This window comes from Dermacentor albipictus, chromosome 5 (assembly GCF_038994185.2).
Source record: "Dermacentor albipictus isolate Rhodes 1998 colony chromosome 5, USDA_Dalb.pri_finalv2, whole genome shotgun sequence".
Taxonomy (NCBI): Eukaryota; Metazoa; Arthropoda; class Arachnida; order Ixodida; family Ixodidae; genus Dermacentor; species Dermacentor albipictus.
The window spans coordinates 134,217,345-134,239,067 of record NC_091825.1 but is presented as its reverse complement, the minus strand read 5'-3'; the positions used below and the strand labels follow the sequence as shown (position 1 = coordinate 134,239,067).

Here is a 21,723-nt window from a genome sequence, read left to right as displayed (position 1 = left end):
ACTAGCCGCACTGCTAAATTTTCTTTTGCAAGAAAACATTAAAAGACATCTATGGCAATTTTTGGAATATATCTTTTCCGTTATCTTCTGTTTTCTACTACCTCGCTTTTTTTTTGTCATTTCACCAAAGTAATCTGTTTATTGTCTTTCTGTAAATTTCAAAGAAAAGAATTGCTAGACGGTTTATTCAATTCAGGCAGTAACTTTTACTCCCCGCATGACTGCAGATTTCATGAAGTGCGAGTGAGTCAGATGATGGAATGAGCAGGTTATACGTATACAGACAAGCACGCTATACGTAGAACATATGATTTTGACCACCTGACAAGATATATCTGGCGCCAAGACAACCGGCACTACCGGACACATTTAAGTAACCACATTGCGAGTATATACCGTGTGTCCTAGCCATGGTCCTAGCTATAACGCTAGCCAAGCCGCCTACAGGAAAAAAAAACATTATCATAAAAACACAGAGCGAGATTGAATATAAGGCCTACGGTGCTAGGTCGTCATGGGTCTGACTGCCGAACATCGTAAGTCGTATAATTGTACCTTGCACCGCATATTTTAAATATCTTTTTTTTAAAGCAGTTTGGCATAAGTTACCTGGGACATATAGCCATGCTCTGAGCGGCATGGGCTCGCTGCAATTCCAGCTGTATTTTGTTCACAAACTAAGACCAGTCGAGTCGCTCATACGAGGCATATTTGCTTACGTGGCTGGTGAAGCTGCACACATATGTTGAGGATAGTAAAGAGACGAAGAAATCTCGTTTCCTGCACAGTACTGATGACAAATTTTTCTCTTTACCGTTTCGAGAACAGTTTTTGTTAAACTCAAGAAAAATTCTGTCTTTGATATCATAAACAGAATAACTTACTTTTTGAAATCTTGCATCAAAATAAACTTTCAGTTTTTTTTCTTTTTCTTTCGCTTTATTTTTTTACATTGTAAATTCTGTGCTGATTTGCTGCAGTGTTTCTGGCGACAGCGTAATAAGCATCACTAATGTATTTTTCATAGAGTTAATATACTGACTGAGTTGGTTATACGGACAATAGCTATGATTGCGCAACGGTGAAACACAATTAATAACAGCTCACGTTGTGCTTGAGCATAACGTCGCAAGGTGCCGCCTGCTTCTGGTTCCTTGTAATTGTTTAAGCTACGTGTGATAGATAGCGTTGTTAGAATTTTTAGCATTGGAAAAAAAATACTATCGTAGTGTCCAGGTGGTTGATCAAAGGGTTCGACTGATTAACGCTTTGACTATTCGTGGTGAAGGAAACATATGTTACAATTTCGAAATTTTAGTGCCTAGCCGTAGTGAAGTCACGTCTGCTTAGTAGACACCACTTTTGGCATATCCCTCCCCAAAATCTGCTAAAAATACTTTGGTGCTCCAGTTAAACCTGGCTCGGACCGCAAGAGGGAGGGTTTTGGGAGCCGGGATTTCTGCTAAGAAGGCAACCTCAACATATGTCTTCTAAAACACATAATTCGAAAGTTTAATAGAGAATCGTTTAATTATTGCTACCTGCGCATTGGGATGTCCGCTTCTTGACGACGTCTACCGGAACAGGCGGATTTGCGCTAGTGCATGCTGCATGTGATTTTTAACTAACCTGTTCGAACGACAATAATAATCACTCATTCAACCACTTATTTCTATCAATCATTTATTTACCGGTCCCAGGAACAACCTTAAGGTCTGAGTGCCGGCGGACACATGAATTTAAAAAAAAATCAGCAGGGGAATATAAATAAAAAAATGAATAAACAAGTTTGAAAAGAATAGTATAGATACAACAAGGCGCGAGGTCAATACAGAAGAAAAAGAAGAAGGGCAGCTGAACAATGTGTGAAGCTATGACACAACAACACAAAGCCAGGAGCGATGACGGTGAGTTATGAAAAATATCGAGATCATGAAAATAAGCGCTATAAAGACCCTCTATTCTGTGGACCGTTGAGTGTTTGAGATGAGAGGTAGGAACATGGAAAGTTCTATGTTCTCTGGTGACCTTGCGCAGAATGCGAAGCATGATACAACTGAGGAGTTCGAGGCAGGTGATAATACCGTGAAGGGGTTTGAAAAGAAACATAAGTTCTGTGCGATTACTTCGGCAGCGAAATATAAGGGCAATGACAATAATCCAACAGTGCTAGAACAAGGTCCGGTGTCCGTGTTAGCAAAGCGGTGGTGATGCGTGCTTAGAAACTTCTATAGAGCGCAGCTCTCGGGTGCCCGTTCCTGCAGCGAGCGTCGGCGTAAGCGAGCGAACGAGCGCAGTGAAAAAAAAAGATGAAATCGAGCGCGGAGCGCAGCGGGCCACGAAAGACGCGAAGAGGAAAGCAGCGAGGAGGGTGAAGGCGGAACCATGAACCGGAAAGCGGAGGAGGAGCGTATGGCGAAAGTACAGTGAACTATAGTCGGATACAACTTTAGAAAAAAGGGGAGGCCCCGCCCAGATGACCGAAGCGGCGAAGTCACCGGCCGTCCGGCGCATGACGTCGGTTCAGAGTGCTCGCCCATTGGTGGATGCTCGTGTGCATCTGCCTCGGAGGAGTGAACGCCCCCTTTTTTCTAAAGTTGTATCCGACTATAGAAGCAATTCTAGTACACTGTAGCGAAAGGGTCAGAAGAAATTTCGCATTAGGGAGTATCGTCATCGATGGCGAATTTTTTTTCTCGACCCGATCTGTAATGTCACTGTTGGATCTATAGAGATGATGATGATAATAGTAATAATAATAACAGCATCGTCTTGTGTATATACGCCCGCTACGTTATCAACTTAACTGTTACACAAATTTAGTAGCTTCATATGGGGCTGCATTTTGTAAGGGTTCTTGGTCCTCCGAATCTTCTTATGTATCATTTGTCGCAACGAGTGGCATGGTCCCGAAAATATAAGGGACGTGGCTCTGGCTTTGCGGGAGCCAGTGCTCGGTGTATTAGTGCAAAAAGAATGAAAAATGAAAAGAATCGTTACAAAATGCGGATCCTGCTAACATCTAGCAAAACTTTTTGTTGGGCTAGTTGGTGCATTACTGAAGTACTATAGCGCCAAACAGACGACACAGGAAGAAGAGACACGCTCGTCCGTGTCTCTTCTTCCTGTGTCGTCTGTTTGGCGCTATAGTACTTCAGTACTGCTAACATCTATTTAATTCTCTCTCTCTCTCTTCTGTCCTCGCTGAATGTAATATCGCGTGATCACAGGCCTCGATCGCGTTGTCTTTACCAGTATGCCGCTTTTGTATGATCAGTTAACAGATGCGCGTTTCTTACATTACACATATGTGCAAGGATAGATTTTCAAATTTCTTCTTAGATAATAGCTTATTTTTTAGGAAGCGGACAACGTATAACGCGCTAACCATTCGCGAATTACGGCCGTAAAATATGCCGTGTCATGCATTCACCAGTGATATGACATTCTGTTTTAAACATTATGTAGTGGATGATGCAGCAGCAGCTGTGAACACAACACACCTGTCTAGTCATGTTCATATTATTGCATCTACGACAAACAGATGCGTGAAATGAGCGCAGAACAGATTTTTTTATTATTATTACTTTTATCATTGTCTGCCTTCACAATTACCGGCTCGACTGTCCTCTCTCAGTCTCCTGCTGTGCACACCAGTGCGTATACGCATGTGACACTGTATTCACGCTGCTCACGGCTACGATTGCTGCCCCTGGAAGCCTTACATATGACGTCTTATACGACGTCTATATGACGCAGCCCCTCTTGTCGCCTTCGTGCTCTTTATTTTAATGTTCCTTGCGGAGCAGGCAAAACTGTATTGTTCAGTGACGACGCCTTGTTTACGCGTTCGACGCACATGTCCCTCCAGCGTCAGCGTATACGGAAGCTTGGCCAATGAGTGCTTCATGTCTCAGAGAAAGGAGCAGCCATCGCGCATTTTGCGCCGCCGATACCTCCGTGATCCGTCCGTTCGACCACATCTTTAACTGCACCGCCTGTGCGACCGCCTTTGACTATTGTTGCGCGTAACATCGCGTTATGTGTGAATTTTTCTCGTTTTTCTTTTTCTCTCTTCTCCTTTTATTCCCTTTACCCCTTTTCCAAGCACAGGGTAGCCAGCCGGTACTTACACTGTCTTTCCTTCCCTTTTGTCTCTCTCTCTTGGCAGCATACGATTAATGAAAAGTACCATAATAACGTAAAATGTAAACGCTGAGATATAACACCCTTCACGACGTAGAATGGCTGCCACCAACGTGATGCCCGCCGCCGTGCAAAACGCCCTTGACACACCCGTTCATGTGGGTGAGTTTTCACGTGCGGCGTAACTCTGATGAAAACAACCTTGCGCCAAAGGAAAACACCAAAAAGCCAAAAGGCGTATCCACTTAGGCTTCGAGATAAGCGCCGTCAAACTTGCATTCTTAATGCATGGTTATAAAGATTAAAAAATTATGGGATTTTACGTGACAAAATCACAATGTGATTACGAGGTACGCCGAAGTGGGATACTCCGGATTAATTTTGGCCAGCTGGTATTATTTAACGTGCACCGAATGTGCGGTATGCACGGGCGCTTTTGCATTTCGACTCCATCGAAATGCGGCCGCACAGACCGGGATTTTATCCCACGCCCTCGGGCTTAGCAGCGCCACACCAAAGCCATTATATGCCACCACGGCTTGTTATGCATTCTTGTTCCACTTACAGTGGGTGAAAACGCTGTTTTCTGCAAATGGCTTTTCTTCAGATGCCTGCATTTGTACAATGTTACGAATTTGTTGTCTCAAACACCTTTCTTGACAAAGGCCAACGATCGAAACGTCGGATTAAATGTACCAATATGGGTAACGTAGTATGTAGATCCTTTACCACAATAGTTACGTGTAGTCGACAGGTGATAGAGTGGACATATATGGTGCTGCCTCATTGCACCATCGAATTTCGAAAACAGCGTTTTATGGGAGTAATGCGCATTTCGAACAACGCTCTTAAAAAATGTTTACACCCTTTGGGGCTTATTTTGTCCCACAACAGTAATCATCATATGCCTTACTTGATACTTTCCTGTCGAGAATGCTGTGTCACGCTGATAACGCGCAAGCCGTTCGTGGTGGAAGTACCGGGCTCGCAGCGTTAAAGAAAGGAAATGTATACAAGACAGGTGACCATTATCGTTGTGGGACAAGATACAACTCAAAGGGTGTAAACTTTTTAAAGAGTGAAATGTTCCAAAAACAGTTGCACCCTTTCGGGTGTATATTTGCCACACAACGATAATGGTCATCTGTCTTGCCCGCATTTCATTTCTTTAACGCTGCGAACCCGGTACTTCCAAGTCACGAACGGCACGCGAGTTATCAGCATGATAGAGCATTCTCGACAGGAAAGTAATGAGCACAGCGTTTTCAAGAAAGGAAATGCGGGCAAGACAAATGACGATTATCGTTGTGTGGCAAATATACATACCAAAGGGCGTAAACTTTTCTTACAGTGTATGTAGCTGAACGTCAAACTAAAGTGAAATATTCTCATATATTTACGGGCACGGTTAAGCTATCATCGCATGCCGCGTAGACAGACGTAGACAAACTGCCGCGTAGACAGACTTTTCACAATCGCGTTGGCTTTGCGAAGCCGCGTCCAAGAAAACGGTCGAGTCAAACGTTATCCCTCTGATCGTGTAACCTGAAATAGAAAGTGGAGCGCTGTTGCTTGCGAACCGGAAAACTGTGTACAGCTGGCGGGGCGCGAATATACATCCGCCCCAAAGCGGAACACTCTGTTGCGGATCGCTTGTCGGCGTGGCTGAGGGTATTTAGACGCGAGAGGAATTTCCCGCCCCATGTCCTCGTCGCGTGTCACGTCACAAACACGTGCTCCTTGCATCACGTGGTGCGCGCCGCCCCGCGCGAACGACGGTGCGTTGCAGCGAGGCGGAAAACTGGCATAAAACAGGCACGGCGCGCTCAGCTGCCATTGACCGTAAAAATCTCGAATGGGATGCGAAATGTGTAAGCAATGTACACGCGCAGGGAGAACATGCACGTGACTGCAACAACAGCGCGCAGTATCTGCCTTTGTCCGGAACTTATCACGCAGGGCACCGCCCTCTCACGTGCTTCGCTGTTTGAACGGAGCGAGCTGTCTGCAAACCGATATGTGCGATGCACTGCTTCGCGTCGACGCCGCGAGCAGGCCGTGACAAGCGATGACTGCGGTGTTCATGGACGGCGACTGTCACGATTCGTCGATCGAGGACCTACCGCCGGGCGGCAGCTCCGTCACAGACGGCTTCGACGAGAAACTGCGCCGCTACTTGGAACGCTACAGCCTCGGGTCGTCGGTCAACGTTAGCGGTGAGTGCGACAGCGTAGCGAGTCACGTCGATCCCTCGGAAACATGTGTGCGCGACGGTGTTCACGAGGAACTGACACGCCAGCCACATGCCATGGAGCGTTACATGCGGCTCAAGCTGCGACGATTCTTCATGAACCCGCTGGAGAAGTGGCGACACAGAGGTCGCTTCCCGTGGAAACTGACACTGCAGATATTCAAGCTAGTAGTGGTGACTGCGCAGGTAATCTTATTTGGCTTGGAAAGCGCCAACTTCCAGCGCCAGCATCGGAACACTTACATGGCTCTCGAGCACATTCTGCTGAACGATTGGGACACGTCGCGGGATGTGCTCATTTATCCGCCTCCCGCGGGACCGTACGTGGTGCAAACTAAAGACAAGTTCTACCAGCACATCAGAAACGTCGTGGTCCGGTACAGCAGTATAACGACTGATCCGGTGGGCACTTTCGAGTACGCCTCACCAGACGGCTCTCTGCAGCCAGCCATCTACTGCGAAACTACGTACAAGGATGGCCGGGTCTGGCCATTCAACTCGACGCTTAGTTTTGACAGTGAAACTGTTACCAACTGCACAAACATTACCTCTCGCACGCCTGGCGGCGACTGGAAAGACTTCGACTTGGTGAAGTTCCTGGGCAGACAAGTCTCCTTCGATGAACTGATCAAGGCTAGAATTTCGTTTTCTCTTAAGGCACTGTACTTGACGAACACAAACGGGGCAAGGTTCTTGGAGTGCTACGAGTACCATTTATCCGTCGTTTACGATAACTCAAAGCATGATGGTGTGATCGCCATCCAAATGCATCTGTCCCCTAGCTGTGCCCAGTGCCGCAAGAGCACCCCTAGCATGGCACCACCTATGGCTTATACCCTGCACCAGTGTCTAAATGTCCTCATCATAGTAACCTGCGCCTTGTCGACGGTCTTGTGCATCCGATCGCTCTACAGAGGCCACAAACTCATGCGGAAGACGTCGGCATATTTCACCGACTATTTATGCCGGGAACTCTCGTGGAGCGACAAGATAGACTTCGTTGACTTTTGGTTCATCATGATCATAGTGGATGACGTGCTGCTGGTAGCTGGATCTGCTGTCAAGATCCGCATTGAAGAGCGGCTAGTCCCGAGCCTGATGTACACCGTGTGCTCATTGCTACTGGGTTGTGGGTGCCTCTTGTGCTGGTGTGGGTTACTCCGCTATGTAGGTTACTTTAGGGTGTACAACGTCCTCATCCTCACATTGAAGAAGTCGGTCCCCAACGTCATCCGCTTTTTGCTGTGCACTATGCTTCTGTTTTGCGGCTATGTCGTCTGTGGATGGGTTGTCATTGGCCCGCATCACATAAAGTTTCGGACGGTGTCCACCGCCGCTGAATGTCTGTTTTCGATCATCAATGGAGACGATATTTTTGCGACTTTTGCCATGCTTATCGACGGAAATGACCAGATTATATGGTACTTCGCGCAGGCCTATATGTACAGTTTCGTGATCCTGTTTGTCTACGTCGTGGTCAGCCTGTTTGTGGCCGTTTTTGTCGACGCTTACGAAACCATACGTGATGCACAAGCCAAAAATGATCAACCAAGTGCCATGTGGGTCTTCATTGCAGAATCCAGCGACGAGCCCACTAGCGGCGCGTACCGGTCTGACGACGAGCTTGAAAAGCTGCGGCCATTGTCCCGCGAGCTATCTTGATAGAAAAGGATGTGTACATAGTGTATTTACATATACTGTGATGATATATCAGAGCCAAATCAGATGCACTGTAGCAAATTATTCTTACGTCAGTTTGCCTGGCAACGCTGAGAGTGCACGTGAGCAGTCGGAACAGCCTGTGCCAACCTGGCCTGCATTGTGATCATAGTGTAGCAATATATTGTGGTTGTGATCCAGTTGTGTAATTCAGGAGCATGTTCAGAAGAGAAGGTTGCCAGCCGTGCAGCGACTTCTGCAGCTTTAGATCTGTTTTGTGCCTTGTAGCTTGTGCATCGGCATGCGATCACGTGCTCAGTTGAGAGTTGGCAAAAAACATTATCGGCAGGTGTGTTACTGCCTACAACATGTAACTAGAGTGATATGAAGTGCTGAACATTATGTGCTGAAATTATGAAGTGTTTTTATAACTTCATTAAACCGTTTAGCAAGCATTTGTTGTGGTGTGTAATACCAACCTGGTTGCTGTGGATTGTCACAGTAGCTGTCAAAACCTGGTCCCTTATGTAGGGATACCCCTCAGTTGATTCATATGATCAACTGCTCATAGCTGGACAATACTGGTGACAAAGGCACCAGGCCACTCCAACCACTGACTAAGTGCAAAAGAGGAAAAGTAAAAGAATAGTTACATTATCCCAACCCTGCATCATATTGCTAGGCTGAAGTCACACTTTGTATTAAGCCGGCCTCTCCAACATAGTGCTACATTCCATTCCGAGTACAAGGTTGACTGATGTACTCCCAAGGATCTTTACCTGCAACTTCATTAAACCGTTTAGCAAGCATTTGTTGTGGTGTGTAATACCAACCTGGTTGCTGTGGATTGTCACAGTAGCTGTCAAAACCTGGTCCCTTATGTAGGGATACCCCTCAGTTGATTCATATGATCAACTGCTCATAGCTGGACAATACTGGTGACAAAGGCACCAGGCCACTCCAACCACTGACTAAGTGCAAAAGAGGAAAAGTAAAAGAATAGTTACATTATCCCAACCCTGCATCATATTGCTAGGCTGAAGTCACTTTGTATTAAGCGCCTCTCCAACATAGTGCTACATTCCATTCCGAGTACAAGGTTGACTGATAAAGTACTCCCAAGGATCTTTACCTGCCAACAGTCTTTCACTGTGATGTATTGCGACTTCTGCAATGTTTCGCTAGAAAGGAAATTCAGGCTAATGAACGATTTCAGATACAGGACACAATGCTCCATCCTGTTTCTGTGGCCATTCCTTTTCTAATGCACTACGATTCACACGCCACTTCTGAAATGGCTGATCTGCTTTACAATTCACATCACAGTCCTGGCTTCTAAAGTTACGGCTTGCGACATCTGCACACTCGGCTCCTAACTAATTACTGCACAGGGTCACCAACAGTCTAAAAAAAAACGCTAAGATGCTGGCGAAAAGTTTTCAATTGCATGTAAACTTTATTCGGATGGCACAATATAAAAAATAACGCAACAGTAGGTACAGCCGTCATGATTTTCGGTATGCTTCCCAGCTGCCTCAACACCGAGCCTTGTGCCTTTCTGCACATTTAGTGCCTTCTCTGTACAGCTCTTTACAAAATATTTAACCAAAACAAGACATAGATGGCATTTTCTGAGGGTAATGTCATCTATAATTGACGTCATTTGCTTCATGTCTCAGCAGGATATTCGACGAAATTCATAAACATTCACTGTACACAGTGAAACATATCACCCGTTCACGTGATTCCTTTATACGTTGCCTATTGTCAAGCAAACTAAAGTGCAAGGGCAGAAACGAAAAAATTCAGCTCTCCAATGGAATGTGAACCAAAACATACGCAGCGCATTAAAAATAAAGATAACACTATAACTAAATCAACATTGTGGCTCGATTTTCTCCGCATAGACGGCATAGAAGGCTATTTTTTGCAGCAATGCATCGATCGGGCGTTGTACCACATGGTTCGGCCGCAGTAAAAAACCGAGTGCTATTCTAAATACACATCCAAAAGTTTCTTCTCTCCATGGCCTGGCTTCTGCTTTGTGTTTGTCTTTTCGTGGCGTCGATGCTCTATGGGAATGTTGGTCAGCATGGGCGGCTTCACAGGAGTCCTTGCCGTTTTACCAAGGGGCCTGGCTCAGTACAGCTTCTTCTCAAACCTAGAAAAATTAGTAGAAACAGGAATGTCAAGTTGGAGAACTTTGTTCATACTGCTGTGAAAATGTACAACAGTACATGTAAATGTATGGCTGCCAAAAGGAAACTTCAGTACTATTCTTTACAGCGGAAGCTGTGCCCCACTTAGTTTTTGCATTGAGTTCTTGCTCACTGCTATAGGTGCCTTTTTTGTGGTAACCTTATGCGTAGCGTAAGCGTGGCAGAAAAATTGATTTGGCCTTTTCTAATTACTTTTCCAAATTGGCTATGACTATGCATGCTTGCAATGTAATTAGTGCACCCCTATCATTCAGTGATAGCTTCATGTAGGATCATTCCCCAACTGCGGCAAGTTGTTTTTTCACCCACTTTCAATTCGATTAATTTATTTCAATTAGTAAGTAGACGTAATTTCCCCTGTGTTGTCCTTGGTGTCTTTGTTTGTTGGCTTCTTATGATATGATTAATAAAAATCGGGTTCCTCGGTTAACCCCCTTTCTTCTCGTTCACCGCACTATACAGTGGTTTACTATTAATTTAGCTCGAGTGAATTTGATCCTGACTGAAGGTCTAGGATGGCGTCCATAGCCAGAACGGCAGCACACAATGATTAAGTACTAGGGGTGTGCGAATATTGAAATTTTCGAATACGAATCGAATACGAATAAGGCGAAAAACTGTCTTCGAATATCGAATTGAATATCGAATATATGTGTAGTATTAAAAAATTGCAAAATGAGGTAACAATAGCTTTATTACCCTTTTAAAAATAATACTGCATTTTACTAGGCTGCTTCAGGTTAAAGAGGCACTCATTATAGGTAATGCATTCAGGTAATGTCAGGTAATGCTCTGTCAGGTAAACGCTTGTTACAGATTATCGCGAAGGAAAATTGACTGCTCAACATGTTCAGAAAGTAAGGGCTCTATGCACTGTGACAACATTTGTCCAGGTAACATTTTCTAGGTGCATATTTTATTGCGCATACTTACAAAGCCCGAAAATACATCATATATTGTTATGAAAGAGCCCTGGAATAAAACTTGGTAAAAAAAAATCGAAACTGATCATGTCTCACGGGCCTGATGCAGATAGACTGGAACAGAGCGTACACATTCATAGTAAGGTTCGTTACAGCACTTAAGATCACAGTGCTGTAACGCTGTGTCGTCGTTTTGTACCTTCTTTTGTCCCTGTTTTGTGTTGCGCTGTAACGAACCTTATTATGAATCCCAACAAACTGACCCAACTTGCCATCTTGATGCAGAGCATACAGATAATGAGCGGATCATGAGAAGCTCTCAGTGAATAAACATGTTTTTAGGAGAATGTGGAGCAAGCATATAATTTGTTAATTGCTAAATTATTCACAGTCTGTCCGAATATTCGCCGTTTCGACCATTATTTGGCCGTCCTCGAATATTCTGGAATTTACGAATATGCATTTCTCGAATCGAATAGGCTTCGAATAAGGAAAATATTCGATTCGTATTCGAAATTTCGAATATTCGCACACCCCTATTAAGTACTGTAAAGACCCAATTCTAATGTGCATCTTTTTTACAAGCAAACTGGTGCAAAAATTGTGTTTCCAATTAGATATGAAACCAAAACCATGTTAACGGTGTTAGCAACAGTCTGCAATCACAGTTAGTGTCATCACCAATTTCTTCACAAGAGGTCAGCAGAACAAGTTTTCATGCAGGATGGCGAACCGCTGCTGTCATGCTTTGACTATGAATGCTCATTCAGAAGATAGGTTATTTTACATACTAAGCTGGTGAAGTGGTTAGTATGGACATGGGCCACAATCCCGTTTGCGACTACAGTGGTGTGGTTTGAGAAATGCGAACTATCAAGCACAATACACCAAAAGGAAGGCACAATGACGCTGGTCCAGAGACTGCAATAAAAAACTGTTCCAGGAATGACAACAATGGACGGTAAGCGATTACCAGAATATGAGGCATGCAGCATTTCCTGCATTATAAAATTGGGTGCACATTACATTTGGGTGAACAGTGTTTTCTATTATTACACCTACAAAAACTGGGTGGATGTTATACTCCGGTGAGGTGAGCAAATTTAGTGTCGCTTTGAGTGAGTATGGTTTGGGGGCTTGCCATTCGCAGGACTAGAGTGTAGTGTCCAGCATGGCAGCTCTTTCAATGCATTCAAAGTGAAGCCAAAGGACTAACACTGTTGGGGGCGCTGCGATCGGTAGCACTCGCGCAGCGTGGCGCAGAGGTAGAATGTCTGCTTCCCACGCAAAAGACCGGGGTTCGAATCTCCGCGAGGGGTAGTGTTTCTCTCTCTTTTTTAAATACTTCATGCTTTGATGTTTATATTCTTTATACTGCTGCTTAATACTTGATTTCGTTGCTATGTAATGCAACAAAGAGTGAACCATAACATTGAGGAATAACAACAAAATTAAATGTTTCAACATCGAACAATAATTTCTGCAGCACCACCCAACGGAAATGAACAAAACTATCCCAACCAAAGCATGGCCTCCGAAACTAAGACGCATACACAAGCCTGCCGACGCCGGCTCTACAGGCTCCGCTGGCTTCACTGGCTGTGCTTTCCAAAGCCATCGACGCAAAACGGAAACAGGCTGTGGTAACCGACATTCGGTGACCGCGAAACGGCGCATGTTATTATTTAGCAATTAATAATTAGTGCAGCTTAATATTTCTATTCAGTGAACCGATTAGAGGTTCATGCTGCTAAGGAACAGCACACAGAGATTTCTGCAACGCTATAGCCAAGGTTAACTGCACTTGCAGCACCAGAAACACTACACATGCACAAACTGAAAAGTGGGCACTCGTGAAGAAAGAAAAAGTCACGCATTCAAAAAATCTAAAAAGAAAAAAACAGCAGGAAAGGGAAAGGTTACTTACGAGTACAAGCCATGCACTCCACCCTCAGCCTGAGCAGAGACTGATCTCTTCTCAAACTTGATGTCACCCGAGTACATGTTTGTCCTGCGATGAAATTATAGGAGCAAATTAACAGCCGTGGAAGCAACAGCCTAATGCTTTCATGAAGAGCCACAATATGACAAGCACGAAAGCATAGAGATTTATTGAACAAGAAGGCTCCCACATTTAATCACCTGCTCCCCACGAGACCTAAAACAAGCACGAATGGCTTTCTTGTTCGCCGCTGCCAGCGGCAACATTTATATTGTCAAGAACTCTCGTGTGCCATCGAATTCTGAGACATATGTGGGCATGTGTGGCTACTCAGTTTTTGAATCACTGTAGCTGTGAAAGACAACTTGCTGTGCAAATGCAATAAATTGATTGAAGGGGTGCATTTCTGTGCGCAATATATGCTACGCATCTCTCCCCCAGAGACTCGCACAGGTTGCAATTAAATTTCCATATCTGTACGATTATTATTTGACCATGATTGTAATGTGAAACGTTTAGAGGCTTAGACACAAAGAATAACACAACCTGATGCTATGTAGATGATGCACATGATGCTATGTAGCCAAGGGCTTAGGTAGGTGCACTGATAGGTAAGCTGGCTTAGACAAAACATTTACTCTCCTGGAAAGTGCAGGGTCTAAGGGTGCATTAAGACAGCTACAAACTTCCGCTATCAATGGCAGGCGAGTTCGAAGTTTCAGAGAAAATTGATACCATACACCATGGTTCACTTAAACCTACTGCCGAGAGCTTGCTGGTGAACTCTAAAGACCAGGATTTCAGGCATGTGATAGTATGTGTTGTCAGGTGTGTCACCATGGTGGAATTTTGATGTTTGGCTATCCACTTTGTCTAGTGTTTTGCCACTGAACACAAACATTGCACGAGAAATGATGCTTCAGTTATCTACAGGCAGAGCTTTACTACATATATAGAAGTACAGGACAATCCAGCAGAAGTAAATGTTAAATATTTTGAGTAGTGTAGACCATAGCAAAATGAGGTTTTCACAAATACACAGAAAAATATGATATTTTTAGAACAAAAGATTTCATAACCAGAGTAATTAAATTCGTTGCTCAGAGGTGGCACTGTTGCAGCCAAACTACACAGATAACTAGAATATAGAGGAGGTTTAAAAAAAAGATATCAAGGAGAGAGGGAAAATGCTAGACTGTGATACATAGCTGTAAAACCGGATTAGGTCAAGCAGGCTAGGCAAACACTGGTTTTTGTTACCACCACGTTTGAAAGGGGATGCCAATAAAAATCGTGAAGTGACACCTGTCAGTGACAAATGTGAGTACCCTGGCTGCAAGATTTCCCGTTATGTAAAGAAATGTTTTATGTTTTCCCACACATTTATGTGAAAACTGGATCTTGCTATGGCCTATACTCTTCAAATAATTACATTTTTACGTTTTCTGTACCCCTATCAAGAGTTTCCATTGCACTGAATCAGCTCATTTGGGGCTCATGGAATACTCACTTGAGCACGTCCAGGCTGCGAGTGCCAATGTCCTGGCAGCCAAACCTGATGCCAGTGATGAGGTACGGCACGTAGCGGTGGATTGATCCTTTGTCAACAATGGTGCCTGTCACTCCCTGCGCCACCCGGACCTTGTCCTGTTCGCTGAAGAGGCAAAGGACTCATTACTGCATCTTCCTACGAGTACTATGCCTCATTGTAGCTTGGCAAGAAAGGATGCTCTCTAATGCGGCTGAGGCCATGGCAAGTAGAAAGTGTGCCATGTCTGAAAGTTGCCACAGGAAGCTGCATGCCTGCCAACTTGCAGTTCTCAATGATGACTATAGTAGGCAACAACCTAAGACTGCAGCAACAAACATACTGCTGTCCACCTCAAAAGAGCATTTGCACAGATGTGCCAGCCAACCATGTTTGCTCGTTTTCTTTGATGTTATGGCAGAGACAGACTTCCTTAAATATTAGCATATGTCAGGCACTTCTTTTGAAGTGCGGAGGCACAGAGGGCAGGTGCACTGTGGTTTTGTAGGCGGAGCCTGCACTGACTTAGGTAACCAAGAATACATGTTACAACTTAACCCTGTATTCCCTCCAGCTGCCACCAGCTCCATACTAGCTACCTGTGAAATTGCCAAGCAACTGAACTTGAGCCAGTCAAGAATATTTCATCACATATTAAAGAGTATGAAACTTGTGCTCGTTCACTGCACACTCAACTTCACAACGCACACAATTGTTCAGAGATGCCCGTCTTTCATGGAAATCAGTTCATTCTTCCCAAAGCCAGCCACTAACTGGAAACACAGGGACCTCGTTCAACAAGCTTGGGGAAAGAGGGGGCATTGTCTTCCTTGCCGTCCCTCTAAGCACACAGCTACGAGTACAGTGCAACAACTGACTAACCTTTGATGGTATCGGTTCAGGCTGCCACTGTCCTTGGCACTGTCCATTGCATCAAGGGATCCCATGCCACGGTACTTCTTGAGACGCACCCCATTGGAGAAGAAGTACTCACCGGGGGCCTCGGTTGTGCCCGCCAGCATGGAACCCATCATGACTGCAGCAAATGTGCCATTAAATCAGTGATCTGGTCAGAGAGCATTGAAAACAATGTTGAGAGCACTTGCAAATGTTAGCGGTGGTCATATCATGTGAAAATCCCCATTTCATTTTCACTTCTTTCCACCTTTCTTCACTGGCCCAGATCGATGAATGATAACAGTCGCTCAGATCGATGAATGATAACAGCAACTACAGCCCCAGGAAACTCTTGGACGTAAATTGGGAACAATGCACACAAAGCTATGCTCAACACTTACGCAGCACAGCAAACCAGCAAGCATGTTGCGATAATTAGCTGCTAGTTAAGAGCAAAGAATAAATGGGATATTCTAGAGGCACTGACAGCCATTCAACAAGAAAAAAAAGAAAGCTGTAATAGCCAGACAAGCATTTAGGTACTATTACACAGCAAAAGGATAGTGCATTTAGTTTATTATAGCCATAACACTTCACAACACTATGGGAGAGCCTGGTACAGATCACTAAGTGATGTCTTCTATTCAACACAAAGCTAAAATTTTTGGTATAATCACCCATGAAAGATGGAACAAAATGTTGTTGTCCTTTTACATTCACTAAAGAGCAATGACAATATTATAAGCACCACAAGCTCACCAGTGGAAGCACCCAGGGCCAAGGCCTTGATGATGTGGCCCACAGAGCTTACACCGCCATCCGCAACCACAGGTACGCCAAACCTCCTTGCGTACTCTGCCACCTTGTACACCGCTGTAGCCTGTGGTCTTCCACACGCCATCACTGCAGAAAAGACCATGCTTAGCCTCATTTCCCGTGCACAGCAGGGGACACTCAAATAGTAGCATCAATTTTGTGTAGGAAACTTCACTTTGAGATTCACACTGATCACTGCTTTTGTGCTGCATACAACTATAGACCTGTTAACTGGGGGGAGAGAGTACCTCCCCACCTGGAATGTGCACTCGAGTACAAAGGCAATGCTGCGGTATCCACAGTACCTTTTAATGGGAGTTAGCACGGGTCCACAACAGCCCGGAGTGTATTATAGCAACACCTAGTGGGCTCTCACTGGAAAGGTCTACACCACGGTATAAAAAGGCAGTATGATGTTATCTATACTCTCTCACCAACTCTGTGCAGTGAATGCTATTACTTGTGTAAGCCTGTCGGTAACAAGAGTCAGCTGCATGTTTTGAGAAGGCTTGCCCATTGTCAGCCACTGATCAGGGATCACTGATGTGACCCATAGCTTTCGCTGCATTGCATGGAGTTTGCAAGGTGGATTACAAAGGTGTGACTGGAGATATAGACTCACCTTCCTGGGTGATGCAGATAGAGCCAGAGCCCATGCCAACACGAAGACCATCGACTCCAGCGTCAATGAGGTTCTTTGCCTGAGCAGATGTGACAACTGCAGAGTGTGTGAAAGTGTCAGCAAGCAAAGGAAAACAAGCTGCAAAAGACACTTCTTTGAACCCACATGCAGACAACACAACTTATTGACAAATGTAACTGACTAATCTAGTGAACATGCTTTGATAAGAATGCACAATCTGTAGGTCTTAAACAAACCTGTATGAATATGGTATACAGTTTAAACTTGATCTAATGAAACCCGATTTTACGGAGTTCCCAATTTAATGAAGAAATTCCCATTCCCCGGCAGGTACCCATAGAGTTCAATGTTGTCATCAACCCGAATTAACGAAACGAACTTGTCTGAACTCGATTGAACAAAGTTTTTCCTGAAATAAATGAGTAAAAGAAAGTGGTGATTTCCTTCTCATTTTGACACTGACGGGTCTTTCTTTGAGCATGCACTCTAAAGCTATCGCGTTAAAACATCTAGGTGGCATGATCACGGCCCTAGTTTTATTTTGACGAGGCTGCACGCCGTACGTATGCATGGAACAGCGGACTGAACACCGCCTTGGTATGGGCGGCAGTGGTTGCTTTTGTTATTTCATGGTTTATGTGACAGATGGCTGGACTAGCAGCAAATACAATGCCGCTGTACCTTTTGCATGTCGCTACATTACAATTTTAGATTTCAAAGACCAAAAAATTTCTTTCTCGATTTGACGAACTTCCCGATTTACCTAAATTATTCGAGCGTGGTCATCGCTTTGTTGAATCAAGTTTTCAACTGTGCTACCTACTACCCAGAAGCAACAGAATACAATACATGAAAGATAAATGTGGCTTAATGCATTGGTAAGCGCAGCGACAGGTCTTGGATGGCTTACCATTACCGCCGATGATTTGTAGGTTTGGGTATTTGTTCTTGATGTACTTCACCATGGTGATCTGGTAGATGGAGTTGCCTTGTGAAGAGTCCTGCATAAACAATGAAAACAGTGCTGCCCTTACAACCCTACTCAGCCACCAGAGATAAGATCATTAAGAAAAGTGTTGGTGAACCTTTGTTGCTTTCAAAACATATTTGATGAACAAAAAAAATTACAGAGAGAAAAAGAAATTAGTTCACTGGGCTGCAAACTATAATGCTGCAAAGGATGGAGACAGAAATTTGAACTTGTGCATTATTTGCACAATGAAACATCACTATTGTTAACCAGCTAATTAAAAAATGCAGACGAGGACATAAACAAGATCTAATCCACCTTTTCAGCTGTTCACTAAAATGAATCACCAGCCTGACCAGCCATTCGACTAAATTTCATTCTTCTAAGCGTGCCCTCATCTTGCTATGAAAGCATGACAATAGAAAATGGCTAGACAACCACACATGGGTGTCCATGTCTGCCAAGCACTGACCAACACGACGACGTCCACACCAGCTTGGACTAGGAGATCCAGTCGGTACTTGTCAGCCTCCCGGGTGCCAATCGCTGCACCCACCAGCAACTGCTTGTTTTCGTCTTTGGAAGCCAGTGGGTAGCTTCGACTCTTCTTCAAGTCCGTGCGTGCAATCAGTGACACCAGCTCACCCTGCTGGTTCACCAAGGGAAGCTTGCCTGCACATAGTGAGAGGCGAAAGCATAAATGTGAGATCCACAGCAGTGCGAGAAAAACTACGGCTGAACACTTGTGAATGCACAACGCAAGTTTTGTAGCATTTACAGCCAGAGAATACGAACGTTCGTTTTCAAGGATTTTTGTGCAGTGCTACAGGCCGACCTTCAGCAATTGCAACAAGCTAAATTTGCAGGTGTAAAGCTTGAATGAGTACTGTTAGTAGGCAAGACAAACTTTTGAACCAAAGCAGGTGGCACACGTGAAGGTGTCAAATGACGCTTACGGAGATGAACCTGTGTTAAACATTTTTAAATGAAATTTCTGGTACAATTACGGAGCAGTCACAGACAAAAGGTGAATTCATTCACATAATGGCACAACAACTCAGTGTTGAAATTCTTCCCACGATGCTTGCTCCGATGTAAAATACTTTAGAGCAACATTTATTTCAGTGCTTCTAGAGAGGTTCAGTAATGCTGTGACGCACATTTTGTTCTGTACACTAAAGCTGAGAATGTAATGCATGCTTTGGGCATGAATAACACTTTGCTTCTTACTTAAGCTTCAACAGCCATGCATCATGGAGAATCAGCCCAGAAGCATGTACTCTGCTATTGCAGGAAGGTGCATAAGCACATATGCTGGCTAGAAAATGCCAGCAACTAATATGAACATTGCATAACTGCTCAGCAATTTAGACATTACTGGCATGCACATCCCAAAACTGTTCTGTATGTGAAACAATGCACAAAGCACCACTGCAGTAGATTATTAACAAAGGAGTCAAATCATCTGCCTAAACCGCCACTGAAGTTTATTGCCAGTAACTCATGTTCTTCGAACATGCGAATGATAGTGGGTATGCCTGCAATGTAGCAAAAACACCAGAAAATCATGCTCCACACCACCTGGGACTGCCTATTGACACTTTCCTGTGTGCCTTAATGTGAATGTTACACCTGGCTCCAGCAAAAATGTGCCAGATGCGCAACAGTCTTGAATACATTTTGTCAACGTATAAAGCAGGCCAGCACATAATTTCATTGGTGCAAGAAAATATTTTCAAGCTCTATGCACGTTGGCATTAGCGAAAACACATTGAAATTTGTGTCATGAACAGATGTCTTGGCCATGACAAGTACTTCATGCATTTCACAATTCCCAAAGAAATCAACAAAGGGCTGAAAGAGCTCGAGTGATGACAAAGGCTGTGTATTGCAGCATATAGACAGCTAGGCATATGTCTGTTTATTATATACTTCTGCTTTGTAATTGACCAATGAATGAATGTTTTACAAACTGCCTGTATATTACGTTTGTGTTGTGGCCAATTTTAACGCGACAGCGTTAAGGAGCTCTTGTCGCAGAAAAGCCGGCGTCGGCGTGTTGGCCGTGAGCGATAAATCTGGGAAGGCACTTCATAAATAATAAACAGCTTGCAAGATGGGCTGGGTGGGAATCGAACCAGGGTCTCCAGGGTGTGAGACGGAGACGCTACCACTCAGCCACGAATCCGATGGTTCAAAGAGGGACAAAAGCGGCTCTAGTGAATCTGGTGTTGCCTTAGAAACGTGCCGTAGAAAGTTATACTGCGGTGTATATCGGTAATTATGAGCATGTAAATTACAGAAGTCGCAGTTAAACGCGTAGCGAAGTACGTTTCCGCTACATTTCTTCTGCGCTCTGCGCACACGCACAGCCATCTTGCGGCAAACACAGAAGACCCCCTCCTCGCAATGCACGGTGCTGCCTCGATACGTGGCGCGCCACTCGCCCCATGATCGCCTCCGCCTTCGTGGCACGTCGTGGCCCGACTGTCTGTGCCGATCGCAACGTTTGGCTCGCGTAGATCGTTTGAGTGGGCGGTGCGAACGGGGTGCGATTACGCTATCGCGTTCCACTCTTGAAGGTGAAGCTTGAGCGTCCTCCAATTTTTTTAAGTGGGAGTGATGCATCTATTTGTGCCTTGTGCAGAGGAGAAATATATTAATGAGTTACCTTGTGAATAGATTAAATGTATCGGGCTGGCTAACACATTTATCGTAACCTATTCAAATGACAGCACATGGGAATTTCAGCATTGCGTCCTCATCAGAGCATGGGTTCCGTTATTGGGAAACAAGCTCATGATAGCGACAGGCAAGTAGGTCCAGCAGAAGTTTGAATTGAATTATAGGGCTTTATGTGCTAAAGCCACAATTTGATTACGGGGCACACCATAGTGGGTGATTCTGGATTAAATTTGATCACCAGCAGATCTATAACGGGCCCCCAATACACGGGACATGGGCGCTTTTGCATTTCACCCCCATTGAAATGCGGTCGCGACAGCCAGGATTTGATCCTGCGACATCATGCTTAGCAGCGCAAAACCATAGCCGCTAAGCCACCACGGCGAGTGACCCAGCAGAGGATACAGTGATGTCAATGATAGCAAGTTGTCTCCCTAGTACAGAGATTCCTTCATACTTCTATGATTACTATATCACTAGTTTAATTTTTGTGGTATCACTCAGTTGACAATATCAAGTGGGACTGCAGCTTTTAGTGCACAATCATGGAGATGCCCAACAAGCAGACCAAGAAAGCCAGCCTACTTGAATACTCGACATAAAAGACAGCACAGTAAGCTTGTTAACAAATGATCTTGCAATATGCTACTAGAAACCTATGACTTCATCACCTTTCTTGCTCTTTTGAAGCAGTGAGTTAGCCTCTGTCAGGGTGACCTTAGAGGGTGCCACGACCAGGTCCTTTAGCGCGGTCATCACCTGAAGGAAAGAGTGTAAAGCATATGTAAAGTGTCAAGAACCAAGTCAAGCCTTATGTACAGTGCGACAACCCTTAGGTTAGCGCCTTCATTGACAGAATCACTGGATGCATCCATGATGCACACATATTTTGAGTTTGTAGTATATCATTTTGCCATAGGAAGCAGTTGCACTGAAACCACCCTGCAACTCTTCAGAAAGGCACTGGATCCCTACATATGATACACTGGTACTATTCATCAAAAGAAATTCATTCCATCTTAATTTCAGCTATGATATCAGCTC

General features: G+C 44.5%; 1 protein-coding gene and 1 pseudogene across 1 annotated transcript in view; one reads left to right on the top strand and one right to left on the bottom strand.

Annotated features, from left to right (window-relative positions):
- The first annotated feature begins 1,837 nt into the window (after nucleotides 1-1,837).
- On the top strand, nucleotides 1,838-8,511 carry LOC135921267 (mucolipin-3 pseudogene; annotated as a pseudogene).
- A 981-nt stretch (nucleotides 8,512-9,492) lies between these two features.
- LOC135921268 (inosine-5'-monophosphate dehydrogenase 1-like) overlaps nucleotides 9,493-21,723 on the bottom strand; it is a 38,448-nt gene continuing 26,217 nt past the window's right edge. The window contains exons 7-15 of the mRNA XM_065455578.2: nucleotides 21,351-21,438; nucleotides 18,467-18,666; nucleotides 17,935-18,025; nucleotides 17,004-17,099; nucleotides 16,325-16,468; nucleotides 15,551-15,704; nucleotides 14,651-14,794; nucleotides 13,126-13,209; nucleotides 9,493-10,217 (exon numbers count right to left, since the gene is read on the bottom strand). Coding sequence (XP_065311650.2) covers nucleotides 10,196-10,217; nucleotides 13,126-13,209; nucleotides 14,651-14,794; nucleotides 15,551-15,704; nucleotides 16,325-16,468; nucleotides 17,004-17,099; nucleotides 17,935-18,025; nucleotides 18,467-18,666; nucleotides 21,351-21,438 — 1,023 coding nt within the window. The 3' untranslated portion in view covers nucleotides 9,493-10,195. The remainder of the gene's footprint in view (nucleotides 10,218-13,125; nucleotides 13,210-14,650; nucleotides 14,795-15,550; nucleotides 15,705-16,324; nucleotides 16,469-17,003; nucleotides 17,100-17,934; nucleotides 18,026-18,466; nucleotides 18,667-21,350; nucleotides 21,439-21,723) is intronic.